This window comes from Corythoichthys intestinalis, chromosome 10 (genome assembly GCF_030265065.1).
Source record: "Corythoichthys intestinalis isolate RoL2023-P3 chromosome 10, ASM3026506v1, whole genome shotgun sequence".
Lineage (NCBI taxonomy): Eukaryota > Metazoa > Chordata > Actinopteri > Syngnathiformes > Syngnathidae > Corythoichthys > Corythoichthys intestinalis.
In genome coordinates, this window is record NC_080404.1 from 25807298 (window position 1) to 25831135 (window position 23838).

Consider the following 23838-nt stretch of genomic DNA (forward strand, 5'->3'; position numbering starts at 1 on the left):
ACATATTTAAATGTATGTACTGTATATATATATATATTTTTTTTTTTACATTGTCACACTCAACTATTAAGTAGTCACATGTTTTTGGTACAGTAATTTCTATACAGTGCTTCTTCAAACCCCCCCCCCCCCCCCCCATTGTTTACGTATATACTGTACAGGTTTATCTCATTAAATTAAAAATCAGTAGAAACAATCATTTACTTTAGCAAGTTAAAGGTGAATGTCAAATATAAAAAAATATGCAACACCAAGGCCAATTTCTAACTTTGTGCATTAAAAATCCTTTTGATTGTATTTTAAGTAACATTCTAATTCTTTCAGGTGGTGATTTAGGGGTATGATGATCAAAATATTAAAAAAATATATTAAATTGTTCTACCTGTGCGGTAAATCTGGAGAATGTGAGTTCACTTTTTGAATTGAGCTACTGATAAAAATTGATTTTGACAATATTATAACTTATTTAAACTGTTACATATCTCATTTGAGGGATAGGAGAGGTAGTTTTTTTCCCACAGTATTGCAGAATTATTGAATGGACTTTGTTTCCTATGTTACATTTTTGTCTGCTCAAAACAATAGAAGTTCTTAATATTTAGTGGAACCTCTAAATTCAAACACATTTAAAGTCCTGCAACATTATATTTGAGTTCTGTTTTAAAACAATTAGTCCATATTGTTGCTCCAAATTCCAGGCTTTGTGGATTCCAAAAATGTTGCAATACTTTTGTCCACGGTGAAAAAGTTAGAGTAAAGATTTTTTATTGCATTTATTTTAACGTGGCTAATTCAGCAATATAAAAGGTCACATTTGTGACAAATCATTTTCATAAAGTGGTCGTTACACCTTTTGACTCTCTTTTACCTTTTCATATTAACAATAGCTAAAGGGCCTGGTAAGTTAAGAAAAATATTTCATGATGATCAGTTTGTGATTTTTTCTTTTTTGTGTGTGTTAGAAATCAGATCATGACAAACTAAGAGGTTCCACTTAATTTTGTTTCAGTGATTAATATGACAAATTATCGTAAAACTGTCATTTGCTTTTTTTTACACCCCTAAACTGATAATATGAACCATTATAGGAATTATATCTTCTAGTTCAAGGGAATATTTACCCAAAAGGGCAGTAACAATTACATGAGTGAGTCAAAGCAGCATTCTAAAATGGAGACGCACTAATTCCTCGCTTTTGTTGGCGTTGCCTCAATTCTGGGACTATTATGCCCTGCTGCCTCAGCACAATTGTCTCACCTTTACACACCTCATTTAGACAAAATTTAATCTACAGAAAGCTGTTCTTTTCTATCATATTTTGCTTTCTTCTGTCGTTTTTTCTTTCTCATGCTTCTTTATGACAAGTGACACACTCTTTGATGTATTTCCTCCCCTTGCTGCCATTGGAAAACACCACTTAATTTTAACTACTCACTTCTAGTGATTTATTGTGAGTAAAAAAAAACAAAAAATGGGTGTCCTATTATCCAAAGTGTTTTTTTGAATCCTCCTCCTCTCTTCCTCAGCAAATAGTACACTGTATCTATGTTGCATGTACCAGTGTAGCTTCTGCATCCCACTCCTCGCCTCTCATTTCGACACTGTGCTCAGACCAGCAGAAGCGAGCCTTCTCATCACTGCTCCATTCAGCTGGTGCTCTGACTAGGCATTAAACAGGCAACGATATAGAGCATGACTGAAAGGCATCAACCTACACACACCCACACACACTCAATAAAAACTCCTTATAGCAACTCTCTCCAGGAAAGACTTGAAGAAATTTAATGCATATGTGAAATTCACTTTAAGAAGGCCAAGGTTTTTTTTTTTTTCAGAGGAAGTTTTGTTTTCTTGTGATTGTGCTTTTTAGGAACCTCTTCAAATCCTACCAACAGCTCACCCCATAAGAACACACAAAGACATCTGACATTCCGTTTAGATCACTTCGATTTCTTCCCAGCAACCCTAAAGTTCTGTCGTTACGGGTCAGTTTGAATGGTCGGAGCAGTAGATTGCCTCTGGATAGTGGTGTTGTTCCAGCAAATTAATTTCTACCTTTTGAAATCTGCTCAGCAGAAAAGGATTGAGCAAATGTGCACGTCTTTTGAAACAATAAATGTTTGATTTGGAAAGAAAGAAAAGAAAAGAAAACAAAAAGGAAAGAAAGAAAGAAAGAAAGAAAGAAAGAAAGAAAGAAAGAAAACTAAAGGAAAGAAAGAAAGAAAGCTTTATTTTAACATTATACATACATCATACTGTATATACAGTATATTTATACTGTATATATAATAAAATGTAAGAACATTACATTAAAGTTCTATGGACATCTGAAGTTGGACTTTCCAAATGCCCAGCCTCAAAACATCCATGATGTGGAGTTGATCTACAGAGAGGAGTGGACTAAAATTACTCCTTTTCTATGTGCCAACCTAGTAAGCAAATAAAAGAAACAACTGACTGCTCTGATTGCCGACAAGGATTTTGCCCCATAGTATTCACTCATATTTTGCTATTGGGTCAAATACTTAAAGTTGTGGTGAAATGCTTACAAACAGTTGTAAAGAACATAATATAATGGCTTTCTTCAGTTTCCAGTTATTTCTACAGATTTTTCTTCTATAGAGGGATTGGTATGGATACTTCTTCGTCACAACAAAAACAATGTTGGGTTCTTTCATGACTTTACAATGGGTTAACTGAAAAGGTGGTCAAGTTTTCTGCGTCAAAAATATACATACAACAATGTTGTTGTTTAAATGTCCATTGGTCATTTTCACTTCAATTCAGCACTTTTGGTAGCCATCCACAAGCTTCTGCTAAGCTTCTGGTTGAATCTTTGACCACTTGTTTTGACAGAATTGGTGCGATTCAGTTCGTTGTGTTGGCTTTCTGACATGGACTAGTTTCTTCAGTACTGCCCATAAGTTGTCTTTCTGGCTCTTATCTTTTACATGTCCTGCTCAGCCTCGTAGGCATGAAGAAAATGAATCTAAGTGTCTTTTTAGGCTCAACAGTTTAAATGTGCCACATGGGAGTATAACATACTCCCACTGTGGTTGTTTAGCTTGTGTTATTTAGTCAAAGAAAGCAGCTGAACAAAAAAGGGTTTAGGTGACAGAAAGAAATGAAGAACCAACAGAAGAAGAGATGTAATAGAGATACTTAAAAAAATATAATATATATCCTACCAAATACAAGTAGCGTAGCCATCTATGACCGAGAGCACACCACAAGGGAAGGTAAAATCTGTATGATTAAAGGTGAGTGGACAAGCAATGTTAGTAATACGGAGGGCGCAAACCAGTAATAGGACAAATAGCATAGTATTAATCAGACAACATCCTACTATGTGCTCAGTGGCACCTTAGTCATGAATATGCCCATTCTAAAATGTGTGTTAGTCATGGGAGCTGATGAGCAAGCTAGAAGCTGTCCCTGCCATCCCAGGGGTGAGCAAGCTTGACACCCCACACCCGCCCCCAAAGGCGGCCATAACCAAAGGAGCAATGTCCAGACCCCAGGACTCAGGGTAGTACCCGGGCCCATCAGAGTGGGCCCTAAACAGACTTTGGGAATCGGACGAGGAAGCGCATGCCCACTCTCCCACGCCCACCTACCAGCCTGGCTAGGAAGCGGTAGCAGGACAGCAACAGGGAAATGCGTCCCCACCATCTGACCACATATGCACCCCCCCCTTCCAAAAAAAAACAAAACAAAGTGGTGCATTAAGAGGAGCAGGTCAAGCAGTGACCTGGCATGAGAGTGACATGGCCGTGCACGTGACCAGCATTTGGGAGCCCTAAGCAAAATAATGCAAAGGGGCCCATATTTTTGGCCCAACATTAGTGTACTGTGAAACCCATACATGCAATCCAACCCATACGTCCATATTTTGTATATTAATCAGATTTTGTTACACTGCCTACTTCAAACTTCTCACCCCAAATGATTGTCACTCCTTACAGTAGATATCGCCAAACCTTTTTCTAAAAGAGGAAAGAAAGAACTTAAAGAAGAACTTTTATTTTTTTAAGCTTGTAATCAAGTATCAAAACTCACAAAAGTCAAATAAAGCAAACTGTAGTAAACAAAATAGAATATAAATTAAACAATTGCCAGATTGGGGGCCCCCTAGTGGTCAGGGGCCCTAAGCAGCTGCATAGTCTGCGTATAGGCTGGCGTATAGGCCCTGCCCCCAAATACCCAGAATGAAAATGTATTGTAGGTATCTAGAGTGTAAATACTGTATTTATAGTGAGAAGTAAAGAGTGCGTGAATTAAGAAGCAAGGGCTATTTTAATGAAAAAAAAAAAAAAAAAAAAAAATGAAATCCTTGTCCAGATATTCTCACTGGGGTGTAAGTCAGAACTTTGGGAAAGCCATTTTAAACCTGAACTCTGCCATGATTTAGCTTTTACATTAACACTTTTAATGCCTGTTTGGGTTCACCGTCCTGTCGAACACTCAGCCACGACATTATGTTCTTTACAAGTCTATTTAAACATTTCGCCACAACTGTATTTCCCTCAATAAAATGCAAACACATTTTTAATTTTTCTCAATAAAGAAAAAAAAAATCTATCACTTTGTTAAAATAAAGCTGCCATAAAAACCTGAGACTGGTCATTTTTCTTTTAGTATAAAAACTTTCAAAATCAGTGGGGGGTTAATAACTTATTTGCCCCTCTCTAGATCCCTGATAGCAACTGTGTGCTCAGGCTGGATTTACACTGTCGGTTCCAAGTGCTCAATTACCATTTAGTGCCTACTGTGTATATATGTATAATTTTAAACTAACCTAATTACCAAGTTTACAGAAACGTACGTAAACAACTCAAATAACTCTTAAGTGGAGCATGGTGAAGCCCTACTTCACCAAGATTCTCCTCTGGTATTATTCTTAACCATCTACTTAAGAACTGTTTGCTGTTTTTGCTGTTGTTTGCTTTCTACAACGCTCTAATAAACAAAAAATATGGCAACCGAGCATAAGTAGCAAAGAAATATGCCACGGTATCGCTTATTGTAGTAGAAAGTGTAAGACACGACACATTCTGGTTTCATTGGGGCTGTTTAGAGAATTTGATAAAAGCATTGTAATTGTTTACTTTTGGCTGTTTTGACAAAAGCATACATACAATAAGACATGTGGGAGTTGTTTTAACATAATACACCTCCCGTAATAGTAAATGAGTCCCCAATGTACCATCCAGTTGTCTTTGTTTTTTGACTGAACTCCTTTCCGATGGTGGCAACATGACCTGAATTTAGACTGGAGTACATGCTGCTATACAACATCAAGTTATGTTAATGTGGTAGCTAACTCCTAATTATTGCAAATACTTTTATAAAGACATCGAAAAATGTAATCACAGAACACTAACTATGGCAGTAAGAGAGTTTGCCTTCTTGTGGTAGAAGGCGATTCACAACACAATATTATTCCACTGTGCAAACTTAGTCATTGTGCGGCTTTCTTATCCTCAAATGTGTCACGTATGTCAAGCGAGCAAAAACTGAGGACTACTGTCGGTACCCCTGATGATTTTTACGCAGTCTTTATTCAACGTTTTGTTTAGGTGTATGTGAAGTCTTTATACAGTAGTTCAATATTATCAGTATATCTGACTTGTTTCGATATTGCTTGATTCACAGTCATAATAGGACTAATTCCAACCTGATTTCAAAGGTGAAATCCACTTTATGCCATTGAAAACATCGAGATTGTGTCATCTGAAACAGTCTAAATCCAGCCTCAGACAACCTAACCTATCAGTTTGTTTTACTCCTCTAGGCAGAAATTCAAGTATTTGTGAGAAGTCAGAAACATTGTCAGCGTGTTTGTATCGTGTTCTCCATCGCTCCACAACCACTTACCATGTGTCAATTCTCATTGGAACATAACATACATTGACTGTGGTCCCAGTGCCCCACCCCTTACCCCAACCCTGAGTGAAAACTCTGAAGTGCAGAAGTTCCAGCATGACCCGGTAGCCTTGCTGCTCTTGTCTGCCATACTTTTTCAAACTGCTTCATGACTGAACAGTTATGTTTGCACCTTCCCCTGTGTCGCTGAGACCTAAATGACGGGTTTCTGCATGTTCTTAAAGCCCACATGCATGCACGTGCGGGATTACAACGGTCCCGGAAAACGTGTTTACCATTCTCTCCTCGGCTCAGAAGCGTATGACTTCATACGGTAACATTATTTTCAGACTAGGTCAAAGTCAAGCCAGAAATGGCTGTAAGTGTCAAGGCGCCAGACGGTTTAGGCGACTGTCAGCGCCAGGCCAATGAGAGAATGGTAAGCAGGGACTGTTGGTGCACAGAGTCACAGCAATCTAGAGACGCTACTCAGGGGACTTCACTCCCGCTTCCCTCAGGTTTCAAGGTTTCACACAAAGGCAGACAACAAAAGCTTAACAGTATTTCAGTTACAAGAGTATATATAATGGTGGTGAAGATGTGTTCTAATGGAAGATTACTACTTTCATTCTATTGTACTACTAGCTGCTTGACAATAGTACTTGACTGCCTTCTTTTCTGTGCTACTTTTAAGTTCAAAAGGATATATAGCTATATAATATATATATTTTTATTTTATTTGTTGAGTGAATCTATTCTGTTTGGAAATGACAATTTAATGGCAAAAGTAGTTTTCAATTATTCAACACATACATTAATTTTGAAAATTATCATCTCAGAATTGTAAAGAATCACAAAATTTTGCAATTTTCTATGATTCAATATTACCTCTAGAAAAATGAACAATTAAAAAAAAATCTTCTCTTGTTGTTTGACTATATTTATATTGTCATCTCCAGCTAGAGGATGCACTTCAAAATAGAGAAACGCTCGCAATTCCTTTTTTTTTTCCCCTCTATAATTTCTTCTATTTTTTCGATGATTCCAGTAAGCTAAATAATACAACATTTAATATATCTTTCTATTCTATCTGTGATATATCTTTGGCTGTATTCTATTTAATGTTTTTAATCTTTTCTATAATTACTGATTGTTAGTGTAATGCACTTTACATATGTTATTTACATAGAACACTTTCTATAACTAATGTAGGAACAGTTAGCGTTATCATAATATACACAAAGCATTATATATTTATAATCCTTACTGTTTCTATAGTTAATGTAAGATAAAAGAGAACACATTAAACAAATGCAATTTATTAACAACAATATATAGCCACTTTGTATTTAAATACATCTTTTTAAAATGTTATCTTCGAAAATAATCAATCAATATTGCTTATTGTTGCAGTTTATTGATCAGCATATACTGTTTAACTTTGTGGTTGTTTTATCTGGAGTTACTAAACTTTTTAGTGTCTTAGATTTGGGGAAAAAAAAAAAAAAAAAAAGAAGCCTAGTATACAGGACAGTACCTTTTTCCAGGTACTGTACAGGTATATTGATTGTTGGATACCATATGCCTGGCTGGCACTTCACAACAGCTTAATACTTTTGCATTTAGTTCACGACTTTATAAAATGTTTTAAGTTTCAAATGAAATTTTGTAAAATCAAGGTTTCAATTGGAGGAGGAAGATTTTCACTGCCTCACTATATGCTGTAAATTAGATAGTGTCCAAGTGTAAACAATAGACCTAAGAGTGAAGCTTCCCTTTGGGCGTGGAGCAAAAAACTTCATTTGTGCAAACGACAGCATGCGTTGGCACGTGCGGCCTGTAGAATAGTGCCATGCCTTTTTTGGACAGAGGCGCTGGCGTAGCGCTGCTGCATGATGGGATACAGGTACGTGCGCCGCTCTTCCTAGACCCACCGGTTTGCAGGATGTCAATGTAAAATGTACAATAAGTTTGTTTGAGGTTTGCTGCTGACATAGCTCATGCCTTTCCTCCTCCTTCCCCCTGAATGCCTCCCCTCCTTTATCCTCACCCTATTCCCTACTCGTATGGTTTTGCCTTTTTGACCTGTTTCGGCCTTAGCATGCAGCTTGACCCCTCAGAACCATGCTGATTAATACATTTGTAACAGAACAAGTCCAAAGTCACGACAACAATTTTTGTAAATTTAATTTATTCTACATACATGGGGCTCAAGAGTGCTAAGGCCTGCACATTCTGATGAAGTGACCTTCCGACTTCCTCCCTGGATGAATATTTTCTCCTCTTGCCATTAACCTGCTGCTTCTCCTCTCCTCTCATCCTGACACGTGACTGTAGCCAAGATGTCCGTCTACAAGCGAATGAAACTGGCATGTTGTTTTGATTGCGGCCGTTCAGAGCGAGACTGCTCTTGCATGTCAGGCAGTGTACATAGTAACATGGACACCCTTCAGAGGGCCTACCCACTTTCCTCTGTCTCTGTTCATGATTGCGCAACCACGTTACGTGCCTGTAAGTGACACCGCCCAACACATGCTGTTCCGTGTTGTCTGTGACGTGTGCTTCCACGTGTGCGTGTCATTACCACACGCTACACTTCGGTAACATGTCGTACACTCTTGTACACGTGTAGCCGTGATGCCATCCACGTGCTGTGGTCTCGTAACTTTGTGTAGGTGTGGATTTTTGGTTTTCATATATTATTTTTATTTTCAATTGTCAACATTTTTATGGCTCTTTGTGTAGCTAGCTAGCAGCAGTCACTATCTGTCTGTCTGTCTGTCTGTCTGTCTGTCTGTCTGTCCCTATCCTATTCACGTAACATGTTAGCAAGCACTCCCTCTCACTGATGCAATTTTCTAATTGTTTTCTTTTTAATTGTCTATAACTGTATCTTTGAATGTCGACTGACTATTTAAACCATTTCTTTCACTCTCTCTGGGCTCTATTTTCATGAATGTTTGTAAATCCAAATGTAGTTTATATGCACTAAGATGGCCCTTTCCAAACCATCAAAAAGGAGGACACTTTGTGGCATTTCGCGAGGAGAGAAAAATCATAACATCCATCTCAATCATACTCACCACAACAACATAATTTCCGATATGATAATATTCATTCACTCATTTTCCAAACCACTTATTGTCCGAAGGGTAGCGGGGTTGCTGGAGCCTAACCCAGCTGACAACCGGGCAAATGGCAGACGACATCGTAAACTGGTCACCAAACAGGCACCGCATGATACAATGGTATAATTAAGTGATTAGAAGCGACACTGTTCACCACAAGACAAATTATATCTGAAATCCGTATCATGACTTAGGCCTATGTGTAACAGAGTGAGAAACATTTATTTGGAGAAGGTGGATTTGTTTTGTTCACGGTACAGTATTTTAGTTTTGCCATTGCATCAATCACTCCGGCAAAGTTCAGTTTCGCAATGCAAAGCATTTACGGCTTGAAATATGAAAACACAATTTGTATTAAAAAAAAAAAAAAAAAACAGTGCAGAAATATAAATCACTGTTCTGAATAGAACTTTTATGTAAACAACAAGACAGCTAAAAATGAATGTTTAAAACACAATACTTTAATTAAAAAAAAAAAAAAAAGACTCGGACCTGCTTTAAACTGCATAATGCAAGACAAGGCATTTAAACTATCTTGCATAAAGCAGGATTTGTGGCCACCCTAATACACGCACAGTTCTATGCACACAATAAGTTTCAGTAAATCATTCATAGTATACTTACTGTAATAAAGTGTTTGATATAAATTTACAGTTAATGACGTTGTATTAGTACCTATTACTGTCCGATTTATCCAGATACCAGAAAAGCCATCAAAGAACATGGTACATGCAGGTCCCTTTTAACTTAGACTAAGGTTTTTGAGACTCTCTGGACTTAGTAAATAAACCACGTCTTTGTAGCTATAGACCCTACTCACCTACGTCACAAAATGACGTGTCGCTGTATCCGGCCGCCATATTGTACCTATTTTTTTAGACCTATTCTCATTGTTTTCAATTAGTCGTGCAAGTAATAGAGCAATTCATGGAAGCCCCGGTGTTATCTGACGCTGTAAACTCATTGGATGCGTTGCATAAAAGGCATTACGTGGAAAAGCTTCAGTTTATCCATTCGCCAGATCCGTATTTGATGCCTAAATCGATGTTTTTCGACCCGCTGTCTTCGCCATCTTTGCCTGACCCTGATATTTACAACTATCTTGTCCACACAAAATCAGCCTATTCTCACGAAAGTTTGAAAAACTTTAAGAGCTTGGAGGCTTATAAATGCTATGTTGCTGATTGGGTGAAACAGGTCCTCGTACACGAAAATTCGGCAGGAATCTTGTGCTCGGAAGGTGAGTTACGAAATTTTCAATTCAAAATCTTTTGTTCTTGCTAACATCCCCTGTCAAGTCTAATGTATTTCATGTCATTTGTCAATGGAGCTAGGGCTTTTAATGCTTATATGGTTTAGCGATAGCACTCTCACTACATACATATATGATATGAATTAAATATGAAGTGCGATAGCACTACTCCAGATTGTCCCTAGTTGAATTTATTTTTTGGCTTTTGACCTCAATAGTGAAATTGTAAATTAATTGTATGACAACTGTCTGATTATCCCCTTATAATTATATATTTTCAGGTAGTTCATTCACAACGTCTGAGTGTATGTTGTCGGCGATTAGCCTAGCAATGATCTTAATTGTGGTTGTCAGCCCAAAACCCTCTAAATATATATTAAATGCATCTTACCAGATATACAATGACTACTACATAATCTGTGGTAGTCGTTTGGAGCCCAGTTTTCTCGTCGAATTGCAGCAGTCAATCTCGGTCTCCTTTTCGGGTCTCTCGGAATACGGTAAAACTTCAAGTCTCTCCGTCTATCTTCTCTGTTTTTGCAACCGACCGCCACACACGACTTCACCATTTTGATTATTAATGTTAACGAGCAGAAAAACACGCCATAATAGGAGGAATTTACGAAGCGCTAATGCATTAACATGACGAGTATACGGACAACATGGCGCGGGGGCGTGGCTGTGACGTCACGTGAGTAGGGTCTATAACAATGTGCACTACATAAAAATTGGGAGCACAATAAATAGAAGAGAAAGCATTTGTTCTCATTTTATGTTCCGGGGACACAGACATTGTTATCATAACAGCAAAAAACACAACCAATAATAATGAAAATTGTCTATTCACGTCACTGCAGCTTGGTGATGAAAGCAGCTGTGTTGGCACATGGCTATAATGGCCAGCAAATCCAAGAAGTGGCGATGGAGAACAAAAAGCTTTGCCCGCTGTCGACTCTTGTTGCGATGTTGAAACTGTTTTGATTAATCTTCTCTGTAGTACCCTTTCACTGTTAATTTTAAATAAAAAGTCAATTTGAAACTGAGTGAAACTTGCACTTGCACAAAACAATCAAGATCTATCACCGCCATGACCACGAAAATTGAGCCGTCTGTTTGTCTGTCTGTCCGTCTATCTTTACTGAGTGTTGCTTGCTAGCTAGCAGTCTTCATTTTTGTATATACTGTATACAGTATATCTTTTTCTGTTTTCGTCATTGTCGTTTTCAGTTTTCATCATTTATCATAATTTTGTTACACTCAGTGTATTGTGTTGGTGGGTACGTAGTGCTGTTGCTCTGTGGTGCTGCTGTATTGTACAGTATTCAAGGTGGCTAGCTATCGCATGCTGCATTTCGTCATGCAGTTGTGTGATAATAATCACTAGAGGAGATTGACCTGTTTTTTTGATGGTTTGGGTTTTATAAGGTAAGATGTGTCTCCATGAAAGTTGACATGTGTTTCATTGTACAAGTTTATACTGAAATGTAATGTTTTGGTGTTGTTCTTTTGATGCCCTATACATTTGGTATGGCAGTGCCTAAGTTAAATTATTTTTTAAGTTTGAATTTTTGTTGCAATGGCGTTGTCTTTCTTTCATGTTTTGTTGACTTATTTTATATTGAAGTTTAAGGAAAATACTAGTATAAATAACTGTTAAAATGGCCCAAAGTTATGTTGTAAATTTCCTATTCCAAGTAGTTACTTCTGACTGTCTATCTCCGTGTTTAACAATGTTACCGTCACAAAGAGAACACAAACAGAAAACACTAAACTGGAGGAAGAAAAAAAAAAAAGATGTTAAATTGATAAAAAATGTGATAGCACAAAGGCTTGTTGGTGAATTGCCTCATTCCCGTGTTGCTCTTGAGTGGGGTCAAACTAGTAAATTGTCTGTCAATTAGAGATGGCTGCGGTAGGCCTGGCTATCAAAGCCTGGGCCGAGGCTGTGTAGATCTGATTTCCTCCTTAGCATTCTCCCGATGTCGGCAGACTCAGCCTAGATTAATGTCAAACGTGTCATGATGAGTTTAGTTTGGCCTCGTGTACTTCGGCACTGCGCTGCTATCCCTAGGTACCAATTACTGGCCATTACATGGTTACTGATCTCACTTTTCCCTCGAGCCCCCTGTAGGATTTCAGGAAAGCCTCCCCTTCCTTGAAAAATCCCCCCCTCTTAACTACAACTCTGTCTGAACAAAATGAGTTTTAGCGAAGCAGTGCTTGCCAAGTCGAGGATTACTGGATTTCCTCTCGCCATTTCCTGTTCTTCATTGTGCAACCAGATAAGACATCTTTATACTGTATGTGATGACTACATAACTTCTTCTGCATCTTGACTTGATTTTTCTTGGCTGGAATTCAGTTACTGCTACCACTCAGGAGGCGAATTTGTCGATATAAGGGCTAAGTTTCTCTGGAGTACCACACTTGCCAACCCTTCAATTTTGCGGGGTTTCCATTTGTTTGAATTGATTGAGTACATTGATTGTGTGCATTCAATAACATTAAGTTTCACTACTAGTTTTACCAGTACTGCTAGACATCCTTGGAAAAGAGTATTTGAACCGAACAAAATACAGGACAGAAAAGTAAAACAGATTTCATACATCTGAAGAGATTTCAGAACATTGCAAGGTTGTCAACTAGAGTCATCACGCCGAAAAAGAAAGCACACTTATTTGCAGTTATGCTACTTAAAAATCGTTCATGCAGAAAAACCCAATGGAAGTTGCTACTGTAGGAACATAACTCTATCATAAACCAAGGACCCAGTAGAAACAACACAAAATAATAATGGATGGCTATCAGACATCTTTTCTATATTTTTCCAATGCAAGGTTGGGAAGTCTGTTGTGTATTTTCTCACAATGTCACTGCAGTTTTGCGTCAGTTTTGAGACCTTACCCCCCAGAGATGAGATGCAAAATGAGCGATATCATGAAAGGTCTGGATGAGGAAAATGAGTTTGGTATTGAGCTATTTAGCTCAATCCAAATCTATTCTATGACCTTCCATCAGGGGCGCAGCAACATGCATCTTCCCTCTCCCTGTGTATTTGCATCTCTTTGCTGGAGACCTTATTCCTCTTGACACCGAAATTATGTTTTCATTTTCCTGGCCTTGCTGGTCAGTCACAAAACTTGCCCTGACAGTTCCTGTCCACCAGGCAGACTGAAAAACCCCCAGCTCCTCACTCCCTGCTCTGCCCTCAGTTGTGGACAGCCTCGCTACGCCCCAAATGCTAGCCAGTTAGTGCGCCGACTTGGTGGCGCGGGCAAATCGCTAGAGACAGATGCCAGGGCTGCTGTGGGTTGCAGTATGAGGATCTGTGTCAGGGGCCAGCCTTAGGCACTCAGTGTGACCTTTAGCGATGGAAGAAACTCTGAGTCGAGAGTGTCAGCAGTGCCCAGACGAGTTAAAGTGCCCACAATGTTTGGTCAGTGCCTCCCGAGTCAGGGTTGCATACCAGCTCATAGTGATGAAACATTTGGATCACAGAGCCTGCTTATGACAGACAAGACTAATTTAGAATGCTAAACACGAGCATCAGAACCATAACAGATCCTGCATTTGTTTCATACAAAGACAAAACCCTGAAAAGGCAGAATCCCTTCAATCAGAGAAATGTAGGACAATATCAGCTCTAGCGTCTGGAGTGATGTAGTCCATGTCAGAAAGCTACAACTGCTACTCTGTCCAGGGATTACGGCATTCAACTTTTATGCCAGCACCATTCATTCGTTTATATTACGCCAGAAGGGCTAACCCATGTCAAGTCAACAGTTTCAAAATGGTGGCAGTCCAAACCGGGATGCACTTTTGGAAAATCCGCAAGTAAAATGATAATTAGGGATAGGCGTCATAATCAAAGATTTTATCAGTTGCGTGGGATTGATTGCCGTTTATTCACTCCAAATTAGTTGGCTGAGAAATACACCCTTTGCGCTGATCTAAATTGATATAAAAATATATATTTGCCACAGAAATATTTAGTTTCAGCTTTAGTTAATGACCCACGAGTATTTTCTTTTATCGTACGATCATATTTTAAAGCGATTTAAATGTTCACTATATGTTCCCAAAAGAATGTCATTAATTTTTTCAGATACAGACTGCAACGTTTACTCACTGTCTTGCATTGTCCCACAGATTTCATAGCATTTATCATATTCAATTGTTTTGTACTTGTAATCTGTAGTTTGTTATATTTAGATATTTACATTTCATTTTAGCTGTACTGCCTTAAAGCACAGTTCATCCTGAGAATGGACATTCCCTTTTTTGTGCCACATTCCACAAATCATCATCACAATCGTTGTTTTTCCTCATATATTACATTTCCCATTTAGTCCCATAACTCTGTTGTATGCATTTGTGTTTTTTAAACTCATTTCCATGCCACACTCTTACGTTGATGTCTCTTATTTCCTAATGTGTGCTTCACGGCATCCTTTCTCCCCCCGTGTGACCTGCCACTTGTCTTTGCATTCTCCTCAGCCAAATATAAGTATAATGGATATGTCAGATCACGTAAGTGTGTTTCTCTGTCCTTTCCTGTTCTGCTGTATAGGCCCTTCTTAATGTAACACGATTAGTTAGTACTTATGGTTTCCTTCCTGTATACTGTTCCCTTCGCATGTAACCTTGTCGTATTGTGACTTGAACACTAAATGTTTATTCTAACAGTGTTGCCATAAATGTAACTGAAAACACTGTTATGTCTAATTTAATCCTAAAAATGTGAGTGGTATACATTTTGAACGGTAGATTGTGAATTTTGGGGCAATAAATAAACTATTTCTAGTGTTTTGTTTAGGAAATGGCTTTGTGTTCAATAATAACTTGTACTAGTTCCATGAACCATTCTTTTTTTGTATTGTGCTGCATCTAGCAGCAGATGGCGCTACAACACCAGGGAACAGTGGAAGCCAAAAAGAGACTGGCGTACGATTCAAAGCTGATTGCAATTTAGGTAAATAATTGTTACTTCTGGTTAAGAACAAAAATATTATAGTATCACATGCTGTATAAGTTCATGTATAATTTCATTTGACATTGTTATTTTATATATACATATGTATTGCTGTTTAAGGTGTTTGTTTTTTAACTTGGAATGCAGTCTTGTTTAATCAGTAGTAATGATATCGTAATGTTTTTGTTTTTACCTGCAACAAAAGCATATGCGAAGGAAGGTGGGAATAGCCTATTTCGGTGCAGATGCAATGTAGATGAAGAAAAACCGCTTGCTGATGTGGCCAACGCAATAAAGACAAAAGCCAGCTTCCCTCACATACTAAAGAAAACATTTTCCGTTGTTCTTCATCCGTTTGCACGCGGCGCAGCAGCGTCATGTGATTAGCATTTCAGGAAGGGACAGTTGCCGTCTGGCTTGTTCAGAAAGCACAGTGGAGCTGCCAGGGCGGCTGAGCGTGCTCTAATGCTGTACATGTTTGACAAGGGCCAGATGAATCCAGGAGCTATCGGTGGCGCCCCGTAAATCAAGGAGGCAGCTGACTGCTGGGATAAACGTCTGTTTATCGCCCAGGGCCACCCAAGCACGTTCTGTCCTCCAAAAGGACCAACCAGCCACCCTCCTACCCAAGGCAGGAAAAGGCCTCTCCCAGCCGACTTTACAATCACAGATTTGACTCGTCTCCCTGCCTTGCTTTCCTTTAGAGAGCCTTGACCCTTTCAGTACATGCGACTGTTTGATGAGTGTGTGACAATTTATTTTCATATTTAACCAAACAGGACCCTACTTTACACGGGAAGACTGAACTCCACTAAAAAGAAATAATAGCATATGCTGGACTGGTTGTTTTTGTGCTGGGCCTAAAACCCGCACCAGGAAGACAGGCACCAGAACACAACAAATCCAACATAGGTGCACACCAGGATATGCATATTTTTCTTTTCATCAGAGATGCTGTGCACAATTTTAATCAAAAGTGAACCCTTCCTAGTGTTTCATGCTCTTAAGTAAGCACTATCATAAATTATGAGTTTACGTTTTGTGTGACATGACAAAACATCTGAAGAGATTCGTCTGGCTTAAGCCAAGTCCCGTTTCTCCTGAGCTTCGTTTCAGCCATGTAATTAATTAATGTTTCGCAAACACAAAGTAAATGTTGTCACTCGCAGGCAGATGACAAAGGCGATAAGGGATGAGAAAATAACAAAGACGTGATGGTACTTTTATTATATGCTTATTTTAGCTTTTAAAACCTGAAATAAATGCCCTGTACGTCAGCTAGGCTATTTTGTTTTCCTTTGCACAACATAAGACTTGTCAGATATTTAAACTGTCTTTTTTGTTATTTATTCATTGACTTTTGTCTGCAAACCCAGATAAAACAACATGATTACATGAATAAATAACGTAAACGTGTTCCTTTTTCAATTACTTATCTTAAAGCATTTGGACCAGCTTTTCTTACACTTTGTATTCTTCATTGTTTGACAGTAACGGATGACTTTAGACCGTCTTTTCAAAACCGATCCGTTAAAACCAGCGGCTGCCCTTCCACCACCATCACCTCAAACGCTTTCTCGTCCAACACCCTGCAAAGCAACCAGGACGCCTTGGTTAAGCCAGGCGCCATCAACATCCCCCTTGTTAATAACCGTAAAGGAAGCCTGCTTCCCACTGGGCCGACACCTGCGGCCCGCCATTCCAAACTGCGCCTCAGTATCTCGGTGCCAGAAGACGCCAGATCCTTGGCGGAGAGCCGGCTGAACCGGGCCCGCAGTCTGCCGGTGAAATACCGCTACCACCCCAGTAATGCCATGCTGCACAGTCACAGTAGCCACTGTAGGTTGCCCCCATAGCGGGATGCATCAGTCGGTAGCCTGCCTGTGCTGTTTGTTGCATGATGGTTCACTTTGCCAGGGCTGCTTCTCCTGTCCTCCTCGCTTCTTTGCACGGATTTGCTGTTAGTGCAGTGGATGGTGCCATCTTGGCCACGATCAGGCTGAGGGGTCGAGAGTAGCCCGTAACACAGAGACTCAGCTTTGAGAGGGGATTCAGACATAGTAATACGCTAACTTTGCCAGCTTGGGAAACATCACTGTTTTTCATCAAACCAGTCAACTCTGAATTAACTGTCGTGCTCCCTACTGGTGGATTCCATTGTGAATGCACATCATAACCTTGTTGCAAAAAACATTTTATCCTGTACATACTTTGTAAGTACGCTTGGTTGATACCTTGTGTAGTCACTTGTCAGTTACTACAATGCTTTGATCGTTAACTAGTAAAAGGCTGTTGCGAGATTAGCAGCAACAGATGACACAAAGAAGGTCAAATAGCCACCTTTCAGACAATGTAGTCTGATATTGAGTTGAAAATGGTGGGAAATTCCATTGGTTTGGAATTGCCAGGCTTTCTTTGTGTCCTCTGGTTTGCACTAATATCATGTGATGTTATTGATTCCTAACCAAAGGACTAATACAGGTGTGCAGTGGTGCAGCCAGAAGAGTGTCAAAGTGTCTTGTGAAACACAGACAGGAGTGAAGATCAGAGTACTGCTGGCCGGGCTTGACCTCACTCCGGCTGCTATTCCTTGGGCTTTCAGTCTGGCAAACTCTTGCAAAATGATTTCGGCGAAAGTGTCAACTGCCCAAAATTGAATATTTAATCTTATATGGATCATTAATTTCCAAGCTACCGGTAGTTTTGACCTTCGTCTGCTGGAGTGTTATTTGTCCCTAAGAGCTGCTTCTGACATGTTTAGCTCACTAATTTATACCCTGTTATCGTGTCCTTCGTAATGTGTGTGAAGTGTTCTCTTGGCATGGAGGTAGACCAGTAGAAGAGCCATTTTCTGCGCTAGAACTGGAATAATGGGCCGCATAGGCTATTTAGTGAGAATTCCAAAACGAGCCACCATAAGATCCATCTCCATAACCTCTATTGACTGTATCTCATTGTCCATGCTTTTGCCCATGACCCACTGACAATGACAGTCTCTACCATCACATGGCAATTAATGGCATAGATAGGCATGGTCACTCTGATGCAGACTGCTAGTGATCCAAAAACAGCTTTGCACCTGGCCAGGTGTACATTGAAAAAGCAGTAATGCAAAAAGAAAAGGCCCTACGTCCCTTCGTCATTTTCAGGTCATCAATTGGTTTTTCTCCGAGGTTTTCTCCTGCCTTAAAGATTCCCAATTACTAATCATCTATCTTGGTTCCTTCAAGTTATTAATTTACCCTTTGTTTCTGTTCACTTTTGTTGTGTTTGCTATGATTGAGTGTTGATGCTTTATTTGTTTATTTTCTTGTCAGGTCCAGCTCACTTCCCCATCCGTCTCTGTCTCTGTTCTGACACTGTGTGCGTGTGTTTGCAGTCGAAGACGAGCATCCGTCAACGCTCTCACCCAAAAAAAAGCAGCGGAATGGAGGGATGCGGAACTCGCCCAACTGCTCTCCCAAAATGATGAGGTAAGAGACGCTCGCCTTGCTGCCTTCAAACGGAGAGGAAGACAGATGCAGGGGAGTAGAGGGAGGGATGGAAAGATGGCAGGCACTTCAGAGGTGATGCTGCCGATGGTGGGCGTTTGCATGGCAGGGGGAGAAAATGGTACCCCAAAAGGCCGAGGCTACTTAAGCTGGCACGCTGTCAGCTGTTAATGACAGCTGAAATAATATTTCTGTCACAAAAAGAGACCAGCGAGGAGTCGTTTGAAATGCATGTGCCCCCCTCTGCTGCCTTTAAAGTCCCAGCTGTCACCTCCTCCGGTCGGGTCTTCTTGTAGTCCTTAAACAATGCTGACACTAATGACACTGGTGGCCAATCAGAAGGACCTGCATGGTTACTTTGCCCCGAGGCTACCTCTCTATTGTGGGAACCCCTGTGAGTACTGTTTCTGGTACTTAACAGGCATATGCAAGCTGTATCACCACAATCAAATATGAATTCAAATATTACCTTCCTTTTATCCTGTCCTGTGCTATTAAATTGCTCTTAATTGATTTTGAAAGATAAAAAGGGGTAAGGTATTCTTGCTACAAGGTGGGGGTTATACTGATGACAGCGCAGAATAACAAAGAGAGGCGACGGTCGCCAAGATCTAACAGGACAGGAACACTCATGCTGGCTGTGCCTTAATGACTATGAGGTGAGATCTGTACGACTCAAGTCTTCTGAGAAGTTGTTGGAACTGATGAAGTAAAACTAGTGTACAGTTCACTCCGGACAATCAAAACAGATAGAGTACAAAATTCTGCATTTATAAAGATAACAATTATCAAAGTCACTATTGCAGGGGCAAGGAAAATGACACCTTTACCAATGCAATTTATTTTTGTGTTTGGATTTTTTCATTGGTGTCCTCATCCACTGTGGGGAATATTCAGGCAGCAAATACTTGGGCACCAAGGTGACCATTTCATAGTAAAATATTGGACTGGAATGGAATTTTATTGTCATCATCATCGATATCATTGACAATCATTGACAATTACAAAATGTGATATGATTTGCCCGAAGGAACCGAAGAAGAAGACAAAGGCGGATGGGATGAAGCATATGCTTATCAGTTTCCCGTCCCCCATACAGCTAAAGACGCACATTCAGGCATGGAACATACATCAAAACTGTACAATAACACAATCAACAATCTGGGTTTAGTAACTTAGCGTCCAGTTAAGCAGCTCGATTAATTTCAGGGCGTACAAGGTTATGGCTTTGTCAGGTCCCTGACATTTTTGCATCGGTTTGCTGTGGAACATTTTGTTGTGGCTATGTGTGTGGCAAAAGTGATTATGTGTTATCACAGCTAGGCATGTGCCGGTTACCGGTTTCACGGTTTACCGTGGTGTTAAAACGTCGCGGTTTCAAAACCACTATTTTTCATGTGTCAAAAATGCAGTCAGAAGTGGCTTGGCGCGGCAGCGCTCACCCCCTCCCGTTTTTTGCTGTGTGTGAAAGTGACGCTATCGGCTAGACAGCCAGTGAACCCAAAAACAAATACTCCAAACATAAGGCGTACTTTTCTTCAATTTATTAAGCTCTCAAATCGTGGTAAGTGGAATATACAAAATGAATACATTTAAAACGTTGTACAATTGTATTTTTCCATGTATGAGTAGCTTCAACAGATTAGCACCATGAAAACTTCGCCAAAAACAAAACACACATTTTCCTTTCAAATTCAATATACAAACTAACTAAAAGCTTACAAAGACGAATGTTAGCCTAGGCTTAGCTGGGAGAGCAACTTTGTCGAGTGTTACAGCAGCAGAGTGAGAAAACAAGCTCGATTCGCTTGAATGAAGGGGGAAAGGGGATAGCATCAAAGATCGCTAACTGTGAAAGATGCTCTTGCCCTAAGCACAAATCCACGTTCGCTGGATCAAGGCGAGGTCTCACTCCCAATGTTTTTTTTTGTTTTGTTTAGATGAAACCTTTCCACAACAATATTTACACTTTAAACTAACTTATACAGTTTTAACTAACTTATTAACTTATGAATTCTTTGTTTTTTTAACACATAGGCATGACATCATGTAGACTAGAGCTGACACAATGGCTTAAAATGGCGAAACTTCACTTGAGCTTTTCCACCCTCCAAAAAAAGTCATGCAGTAGAATTAAAAAAAAAAAAAATTATTCAAAAGTGTTTTTACTTTTTTATAGAAATGATTTTGTTCTTGCTCTAATCTTAAGCAACTTGAGATGTGGCTGTGGCTATAATCTATAAGTTATATTTCCTGTTCAATGGGATTTTATTTTATTTTTTTTAACCCATACATCTCAAAATAACACATTTTGGAGCTATAATTGCAATACCGTGATACCGTGAAACCGCGGTATTTTTGCCCACGGTTATCGTACCGTCAAAATCTCATACCGGCACATGCCTAATCACAGCTGGTGTGAGTAGCGACTCAAAATGCTTTTCTTATAAGTCTCTTAGATACATTGCTAAGGTGTACATGGTGGCAACAATTGGCGCACACAAAGGTCACTGTAACAGTTTCATCAGACATGAATGTATAAAATCAAACAACATGCTGTACATATTTTATCCCAAGATTAATGTCTCCACAATGAAAACATGCTTATTATTCGTTTTATACAGTATCTTTTTCATATATTCAGTAAACTAGACATTTGAATCAGGAGCTCGGTAGACACAGCAAATTATGTTTTTACAATTGGGGATTAGGAGCTCAATTGTAATACATTCCAGGAGATTGTCAATCATAATTGCAATCAGTTATAGAGGGCCGTATAAAAAAAAACGGAATCAACTAAACAGGTATACTCTGGGACATTTGGATAATTTCGGGTGACATGGACTAACGTACTGTCAGAGATTACCACATTTTTTTGGGCCATCCGGTAGCGTTTAGCATTCACACTCAAATAATTGTGTGCCTGTTCATTTAGGGACTTAACCCCCATGCGACCCAAGATAATTTGGTAAAACTCAGTTATGATACTGTGTGTTTTTACTTGTCTGACCTATGGACACAGATATTTAATAGTTAACTGCAGCATCCGTTTGAATTCAGTTAATAGCCAAAACAGCTTGGCCAACCACAACCTGTTTCTCAGATGAATTCAAGTTTGAAGTCGAGTCTTCTAGCTGTATTGCAGATGATCTTTCATCATGTAGCATTGACTGATAGGTGGTCACATTGCATTGTTGTTGTTTGTATGTTTTTGGGAGCTACAACATTGATGATGATTCTTGACATTTTTATGTCATTTCTCCAATTTCATTCAAAAACAAGTTATTTAAACAAAGTTTGATTATATTTTGATGGATATATCTTTGTACTGTTGTAATTTTGTGCAACATTATTCTAAATGTGCTTCTCCCCCTGTTAGAATTTTTACCACCCACTGTAGTTGAGCAAATAAGTGCCCCTGGCCACTTTTCATGACGTAATACAACCACTTATTTTTCCCACTAACTTAACTACTTGCTTGTATTCTGCAAGTTCAATAAGATCCTCAAGATAATATATTTTTTAAATCACCTGTCAACACAACACAAAGTTGTACACTACATGAGGAAAGGTACTTAAATAGCAGCCATTTTGTTAAATATTGTAACTTTTAAAACAAGAGTTATAGCCACCACTTAATTTTCCTTACATTTTAGTTTGGACAAGGTTGTTTTGTAGGTTTTTCTCCCCGAGGCAGCATCCCTCCTACTGTACTGGCAAATCTATATGTTTTTTTTTTTTTTTTTCAGATTAAAAAAAAAAATTAACTAGGCTACTTGTGGTCCTCCCCCTCAGTTCTCCATTAAACAGAGACTTATTAAGCCGCCACACTTGCCAAATCCATTAGGCAAACACAAGAGTTGTAGCCTTCAGTCAGAGTATCGTTAGAGATGCCCTTGCACAGAAGGAGAAGGCTTCTACAAAAACAAGTTTAGCCTGGCAAGTTTCCAGCAAAGTTTGTTTAGTTTGCCTAAATGTAAGCGCTAAGCCCTTTATTCCTCTTCCTCTTTGGCTTTTAAGCTGGTCCCCTTTTGCCACGTAATATACGATATGCCTCTCAGCTTTGATCTCGCAGCGATAATCATTTGCGCGAGTTACTTTCTCAGTTTGGAAGCGGCTTCAAAGCAGCGTTAAAGTTTTCTCTGCTTTAGGGATGCTTCGGTGTTCTGAAGGCTCTCGGGTACTGCCATGACAGGTCCTCTGTTATAGGTGTAGATGTTTTCTCCAAGTCTTAGCCCACAGCACAACATCAAATTACCCATCACAGCCCAAACACCCCACTTTCCCAAAGCTGCCCCTGTCAACATATAACAGCATTTATATTAAACAGTTGTGCTTTACAAGGTGGGTTTTATGCACAATGAAAAGTGATTGTTTGAGGTAGCCTTAGGGATGCTTTATTCTACAAGCAAGGAAAGAGGAGGAGTGGTGGTGGGATGCAGCGAGAGAGGGAGCATACGTAGCGAGTATGGTTTTTACAGGACTCGCCGCCCGAAGGCCTTTGTAAATAAATAATGATCAACAGATTGGCTGTGGGCTTTTGAAAAGCACGCCTTTGTCAGTTTGCATGATGGGGAAAATTTTCAAAGCGCGAGGCTGCCTTCGTAGTCTGGCAGGGAGGCATTGGGGGAGCAGCAAACCCATCCCCAGCTTGTGACTGTAGAGTGTTGCACTGGAATAACTCAACTGTTTGAAATACATGTTGAAGAACGGAGGGAGGGGGAACACACTGAGGGGACACATACTATAAAGGCAATACTTGTCCTATATAAATTCTTCTCTCATGAAATACTGTAATGTATTATCGTTCAGCGGTGGGAACCAATCAAAACCGATGAATTGCCAAAAGATTGACTTTTTAGGGCAAATTTACTTGAACTAATAGGATAGCAGATTAGGCTAATGCTGTGCAATCTTTAGATGGGGCCAATTACATTTGTAACTAACTCCACACCATGTTTATGACATCACAGTCATTTGAAAATTAATTGTTTGGATTTTCTTTTCAGTGGAGTAGTTTTTAGCACATCACCCTGAGAGTTGTGTTTGTGAAGCAAACAAACAAAACAAAAAAAACTCACAGAACAATTTATTATATTGTGGTTTTGTCATAACTCCTTTTCGTTCACA

The 23838-nt window shown here is 39.3% G+C and overlaps 1 protein-coding gene across 30 annotated transcripts in view; it reads left to right on the forward strand.

The window, feature by feature from the left end:
• Positions 1–23838, forward strand: part of kcnma1a (potassium large conductance calcium-activated channel, subfamily M, alpha member 1a) — a 302368-nt gene that overhangs the window by 236419 nt on the left and 42111 nt on the right. For 12 of the 30 annotated variants that reach the window (XM_057848854.1, XM_057848853.1, XM_057848866.1 and 9 more), the window contains one exon: positions 18597–18690. In XM_057848854.1, the coding sequence (XP_057704837.1) occupies positions 18597–18690 (94 nt within the window). Of the gene's footprint in view, positions 1–8202; positions 8377–14742; positions 14776–15136; positions 15218–16708; positions 17057–18596; positions 18691–23838 lie in introns of all 30 variants that reach the window. The other 18 variants (XM_057848838.1, XM_057848847.1, XM_057848844.1 and 15 more) reach the window with 10 other exon arrangements.